General features: G+C 38.7%; 1 protein-coding gene across 1 annotated transcript in view; it reads left to right on the forward strand.

Annotated features, from left to right (window-relative positions):
* SSC4D (scavenger receptor cysteine rich family member with 4 domains) overlaps window positions 1–2,045 on the forward strand; it is a 32,137-nt gene extending 30,092 nt beyond the window's left edge. The window contains exon 11 of the mRNA XM_053455955.1: window positions 1,379–2,045. Coding sequence (XP_053311930.1) covers window positions 1,379–1,695 — 317 coding nt within the window. The 3' untranslated portion in view covers window positions 1,696–2,045. The remainder of the gene's footprint in view (window positions 1–1,378) is intronic.
* Window positions 2,046–7,185: the final 5,140 nt, after the last annotated feature.

Here is a 7,185-nt window from a genome sequence, read left to right on the forward strand (position 1 = left end):
ATTCTTATCTTCCAAGCCCCATTCTTATATTCCAATATTTATTGCCGAATTCCCCCCATGTCGCCACAATTTACTGGCCAGTTGTGCTAGTCACCAGCCTAGTTACAGGACATTTCCAGGTGGTAACATCTTACATATGACATGCCCCAGGATGACATTATTATGTGTTACCACTCTCTCTGATGCTCTCTCTCTCTGCAGTTGGCCCTGGCAGTTTCCTACTAGTAATGCAGAGACTATAAGCAAAGGGGCACAAGTAACTGACAAGGGCCAAACTGTATTGTCCTCAGCACATGCATTCAGGATATATATGTATGAATAACTAAAGCATTTGAAGAACATAAGAGAGACACTCCAGCCATCATATGTACTTTCTACCTAACCCCCTCCAATTCATGTGCCCCTCTCCCTCCAGCTAAATGCCCTGCAGGAGATGCATTCACCCAAATGCACATGATGTACTCACCTCCAGTCAGCTCCAGCATTGACTCTAGTGAATGCTGCATGCAGGGGTCTGTTCAGGGGTCTGTGCATGTGTAAAGTCCTCCTATTGATTTTAGTGAGAGCACTTTCTTACGACTGACTGGCTGCTTGCAGCTGTCAATCAGTGTCAGGAAAGCGCTCAAATTGAAACCAATTTGACCACTTTCCTGCCACTGATTGACAGCTTAAGGAGCCAATCAGTTGCAAGAACTGTCAGATCTTAGAAGAAATGTTAACAGCATGGCTGCACCTTCTTTGTCAATAAATGCTTTTTAATATGTTGGGGTGTCAGGGACATTATATTCTCCCTTTAAGAAGATTTGGGGAACATTACCTGCAAAACAAAAGTGAGGTTAAACACATTATGAACAGGACTTGTGGTACTATAGTTAATTAATGGATGTAATTCTTATCAAACTAAAATTTATAAGGGTTGTGGAAACAGTGGCTCATATTTAAATTTCTCACATCATTGCCTGTTTCTATAGCCCCTTTGGTCTAGGCCTCTGCCTGATTTAAAGGGAAAGTAATTAATTAATGATCATTAAGTCGTCCTGGCAAGGTCAGCAGCCATCCAATGACAAAGGTGCGGACGACAGATGGATATGCTCATATAGCATATCGCCAGCAATATCAAGCCGCTGGTTGCATGCTGCAGAGCCCAATCTGCAGATTGGGTGAGCATGGGGAGCTGATGGCCACCAGCATAATGGGCATTTGCCCAGTGTGCCAGATGGCCAATCTGTGCCTGAGCACAAGGGAGGATGAGGGATAGTCAGAGACTGTGGTTATCCTTTTATATCCAGGCCAATATAACTTCACATATACTAACAACTGAACGTGTGATTGTTGTAGATTTCCTTAATTATTTCACCTATCCATTTTTCTTTACCAGGGTCTGTCCGCTTCGTAAATGGTAGCCACCGCTGTGAAGGTCGTTTGGAAATATTTTTCCTTTTACAGTGGGGAACAGTGTGCGATGATGCGTGGGATCTGAAGGCTGCAAATGTGGCATGTCGATCTCTAGGCTGCGGTGCTGCCATAAAAGCTCGGGGAGAAGCTTGGTATGGGCAAGGCAGTGGCTACATCTTCCTTGACAACGTGAAGTGTCAGGGCAATGAAAGTTCCATCTTGCAGTGTTCTTATATACGATGGAACGTTCATAACTGTGACCACTCTGAAGATGCTGGGGTGATGTGTGGAATGTTTTAGTCCTCAAAATATCATGGAAATATGTAAATGTATACATTTTGTATATAATTTTGTATCTCTTCTCATGTCCCATACACTTGCACTTTATTATTACATTTAAAAGAAAATATTATTGCATCATATTCCATTGAGATCAGTGAATGGAAAAAGTCAGTTAATGGGAAAAGATCTATTTCTCCAGCTGTTTGGAAATATGTTTATTTTTATTTTGTAAAGAAGTCATAACATGCAGTACATCTGTAGAATTTGTATTTGTATAGACATTTTCTAAAGTAATCGCTGATGAAGAAATTAAAATTACATTTCAAATTCTTAATGTTGAATTAAATGTGTTCTTTATTAAATTATGGAATAATTGGTCAGCCTCTGAGTATTTTCTTTGTCTGAACTAAAATAATCTTTAAGTAGGAGATCTGAAACCATTGGTTGGTTGTCTCATACCTACTGGAATAACAGAATTTAATGTCATTTACCTGCAGCTGATATTGGTGTGACATGGGTGTACTTTAAAGAGGAAAAAAGCATCATAGTAGCCAAAGTTTAACACCATTGTTGTGTTTATTATGTATGTGCTGTATATATCTGTTAATAGGTTTATATACCGTACTTCCAGTCTTGTGGAATTTACCCACCTGCTTTTTGAGATGGGTTTCTGACAGACGTTTAGTCTGCTGTGTATTCTGCTGGTGCAGTGTAAGGCAGTAATGAGCTGAACTATGAGCTCTCACACATGTCTGGGGATAGCTGTCATGTTATGTTGGATGGTTATTTGAGAGTAAGCTGGATATGTTTGTATTTATTAATTTGATGGGACATATCCTGTGGTTATTATTTGGGGTATTTTAATTGACCAAAGGCAGATTCTTCCGGCCAATCTCATATTTTCACTTAGGCTTATAGCCTTAATAATTAGTACCCGCAAGAAACATTACGATTGGAGCCTAAAGGGACTTCGCTGAGTTCAGCAATTGTGAAAATTGTCTCCATGAACCATGTCCAGGCCTATCTCTGGTTAAAAAGAATGTATGTTTGGATGACAAATTGACAATCTACAAGGTTAAAATACATGTGTGTGTGGGACACAGTGTACAAGTTACTGTGTATAGTATGTCTCAGTGTACATTGTTAGACTGTGTATGTCAGCATATGGTGTTTTTGTGTGTGAAGGGACTGACAGTGCATGGTACTACAATGTGTTTTAGTGTGCAATGCTAGACTGTGTGGGGTGTTAAATTGTGTGTGTATGTCAAGAGTGTCAGTGTACAGTTTGTGAGTGTATGGTGTTAGAGTAAGTATGTAGTGTGATGTGTGTCAGTGTACAATGTCAGAATGAGAGTGTATAGGGGTATCAGTATACAGAACTAGATTGAACAGTGTGTTTGTATACTGTTTGAGTGAAGAGTTAAAATGTGCAGAGCACCAAGTAAAAAGATGCAGTACAGAGTAGGGAGCAGAGTGTCTGGGTGTAAAGCACCCGGTGTACCTGGCTCAGATGCATCTGCATAAGAAATAATTACTCTGCACCCTACTCTGTATAGCTTCCTCACGGCTCCTTTCCTCCTTATAGATTGATATAGGCAGGTTCCCTTAGTGTCTTGTATGGAAAGGTAGGTGGAACTAGGGCCAACCCTTTCCCACAATATATATCCATCATATCCCTGCATTACACAGAACCCCTCAAAACAATAGCTTAATCATTCAATAACAGGTATATTTCTTTTTAATTATATTTTTAATCAAAACTAATTAACATTTGGGGCAATGCACATACTCAGGTATTCTTTGGATCATAAGTACAATTGCATTTTTGGAATATTTTAAGGTATCGATCATTAGCAGAGCAGAATGCAGTCTCCACAAATTGTATATAATTGTATTCTTGCTGATTATTACAGTTAGGGAAAACGCTGCCAAAGAACAAGTGAACAGATATAAAATCTAATTTGTGCAGACGAATGCACATCACTTGTCCTTGGTTTCCACTCAGTACGCTGTAGTCAGATGCAGCATTATGCTTGATTTAGCTCACACACATCATAACTCCTCTGCATTGCATTCAAAATCCTGCAGTGCTATAGATGTTGAATTATAACTGAGTGTTCTTGAAGGTAATGGCTGTATATGTGCAACAATCCACATGCAGACATCCATACCCATCAAATTTAAAGAAATGTGTTAACGATTGCCCCTGCACTGAAACATGAAAAATTATCAAATTAAATAGTAAAAAAAATTGTCAGCCATATAGATGATATAGTAATGCAGACTATCTTTGTCTAATATGGTCAAAAGCGCAAATTAACAGCTTTAAGTACCGTATTTCCTCGATTATAAGACGACCCTGATTATAAGACGACCCCCCAAATCTTAATATTAATTTAGGAAAAAAAGAAAAAGCCTGAATATAAGACGACCCTATAGGAAAAAAGTTTTACCAGTAAATGTTAATTCATTTAAACAATTTTTTTAATAAAAGCTATGATTGAGAAAAATATTTTGGTTTTATTTCCTTCTATTTTCCAACCTGCCCCCCAGTTATGCACATCTGCCCCAGAAATGCCTTATACCCCCTGTATGCCACTGTGACCCATGATATGCCTTTTAACCCTCTAAATGCCACTGTGCCCCATTATATGCCTTTTAACCCTATATGCCACTGTGCCCCATGATATGCCTTTTAACCCTATATGCCACTCTGGCACTTAGAGGGTTAAAAGGCATATTATGGGGAAGAGTGGCATATAGGGAGGTTTAAGGCATTTCAGGAGGCAGAGTGGCGTATAGAGGGTTAAAAAGGCATTTCTGGAGGCAGAGTAAAATTAAGGGGGTTAAAAGGCTTTTCACAGAGCACCCTACCTCCAGAAATGCCTTATGCCTTATGCTGCGGGGGCTCTGGATCTTAGTCGTCTCATAGTCAGACTTTGAGGTCTGATTATAAGACGACCCCGATTATAAGATGAGGGGTATTTTTCAGAGCATTTGCTCTGAAAAAAACCTCGTCTTATAATCGAGCAAATACAGTAAAATAAAGATATGATTTAAAATGAGACAGGATTTAGGTAGCCTGAGTCCTCTGCTTTGTATACTATACACAATTGGTTTCACAAATGTCTACCATCTTTACTAACTTAATCTGCCCAGACACTTCTAGCTTTGAGTGTGTCAATTATTGTAACAGACAATGCTGAAATTGGCTTCTTATTTCACCAGCTTCTTATCCACCATGTACAAAGTTTTCTATTCGAATATAAACCATTACCACAACAATGTTTTTGTGCAAAACATTTAAATGCTTAAGACCATCCAACTAATTTTACTATATTAAAGACAATGTAAGTAACCCAAAATGCAGGATTTAAATGATCATTTCATTAATTGAAGGTGGAGGGTTAATCTAAAACAATATCACCCATGTGCAGGGCATATCACTCCAGGTCACGGGGTCTTGACACGCCCCGCTCCTTATAGCATATGGTCCCCATGAAGATTTTCCACCCACCAGCCCAGTAGGACATTTTATAGATTCTGTTATATTACATCATAGCTTTTCTATGGTCCTGCCCACAGCCTTTGTGCCCTCTCTATTAAAAACGTTAAGAGAACACTGTTCTAATGACTGTCTGCTGTGCTAATTTGTAAATGTAGAAAATGTAATAGGGTGTAAATTATAAATGACAACTGTTCCCTGGTGCGATCTGATTCATTTGGTCCTTGTTAAACTTTTTTTTTTTTCAACACATTTCCGCATGAAGCAGAATATACAAAAAGGCCTGTATTCTAGGGAATAGATAATGCTGTGTATCGAATATAATAAAAAATAGAAAACCAATGAGCAAATTAATAAATGGAAATACCTGGCGTCCCTGAGAGAGAAGGATTTAGGTGTTCACAGCTTTTATGTAATATGTTAAAATAAAAAAAAAATGAAGGAATATTTTTTTCTTCTGTGGATTCACTTTACCAGTAATATTTTCTTCATGGGAAATGTATTTTGATTAATTTTAACTTGTAAATTTCATTTTTCTTTGTTTATATATTTCACTGCAGATTCCAGGGGTAAATCTCACTTTGTAATCCGTAGCAATACAAATGATTATTCAGTAAGATTGTCTATTAATTTCTGATTTTGGCTTTTGGATGTTTCACTTACCATCATGGTCATACCTGAGAACTCTCCGGGTCGCGGGAGCAGGTTCTTGACACGCCCCGCTCCCTGCCCATTTTTCATTTAAATGGGGGTGTTTCCCGCTGATGTCGGCGGGAACGCCCCCTGACGTCAGTGTGAACTCCCACTGATGTCAGCGGGACCGCCCACCGACGTCAGTGTGCAGTCCTGGCCGTGTCCCACAAGGGAAGGCTCCGGGTAGCCGGAGCCCAGAAGTTCCCAGGTATGATCATAGTGGGTTAGAAAGGAGAGAACTTTGGGACAAGAAGCTGATTAGCTAACACCGGAACTGCCTTGCTGTTGCTCAGCTTTGAAACTCAATATTCCAAATCATTTACACTGATTGACAAAAGGCAGAAAACGTTATGGTAAAGAGCAACGATAGTGACAGTATTACTTTAAGCATTTCTCAATAGTTTTTTCCCAAATTGCTTCATAAGAATGTTCACAACAATCTTTGACTATTTTCTTTCCACAGAGATGAATACAAAACCCTTGCATCTATTATAGCACATAGACAGATTTTCTAATTTCCAATTTGATCTGAGTTACCTTCACATGGATTGCTTTAATGGCAGGCTTCCAGTCATTTTAGTACTTGAGGCATCTGCAGTGTAATGAACATTTTGAAAAGTGGGTGGCGAAGTGCACAACCATTAAAAGGTTGGGAACAAATATCATTAAAATGGTGCAATCTTACATAATCTGCACCATTATAGAACATCGCAGTGCAATGCTTTAAAATGAGTCTTAAATGCTGACTGGCTGGGCATTTTCATTAACAAGATGAGGGTAGGTCTTTGCAAAATAGAAAAAGGAATCACTGCATACATCATGATTGTCACTATTAGTAACGTGATGTACCAAGTTTTTAAAGCAAAGGAGTGGATGAATGCCACATCTCATTAAGTGGTATTGTAACACAACATTGTAGAATGCTATCTTCGATAGGGCATTGCTGTCTTAGTGGTGGCAGGGTCATAATTGATGCCATCAAAATACATTTTAACTTAATATAATCTTATAGGTACTAACTAGGTAGAATTAGGCACTAGTGTTTTCTCAATAACAGTAATTTAGTGTGTGTGCGCACGTGCAAATGGTCTGGTCCCCAGGTTCTCAGGGGCAAAGCCAGGGAGGCACAACATTTATTATATGCTTTTATATTTAAATTGTTGACTAAGTGGTTATATTTCTGTATACCAACGTGTATTGGTTTTTACATATACTTGATGTATGATATATGTGTTATATGCCTGGATATATATGTTTGCTTCAGTTTCTAGAATCAGACATTTCTCGGTATGTGTATGTATTGTACTTGT

The sequence above is a fragment of the Spea bombifrons genome, chromosome 2 (assembly GCF_027358695.1).
Source record: "Spea bombifrons isolate aSpeBom1 chromosome 2, aSpeBom1.2.pri, whole genome shotgun sequence".
Lineage (NCBI taxonomy): Eukaryota > Metazoa > Chordata > Amphibia > Anura > Pelobatidae > Spea > Spea bombifrons.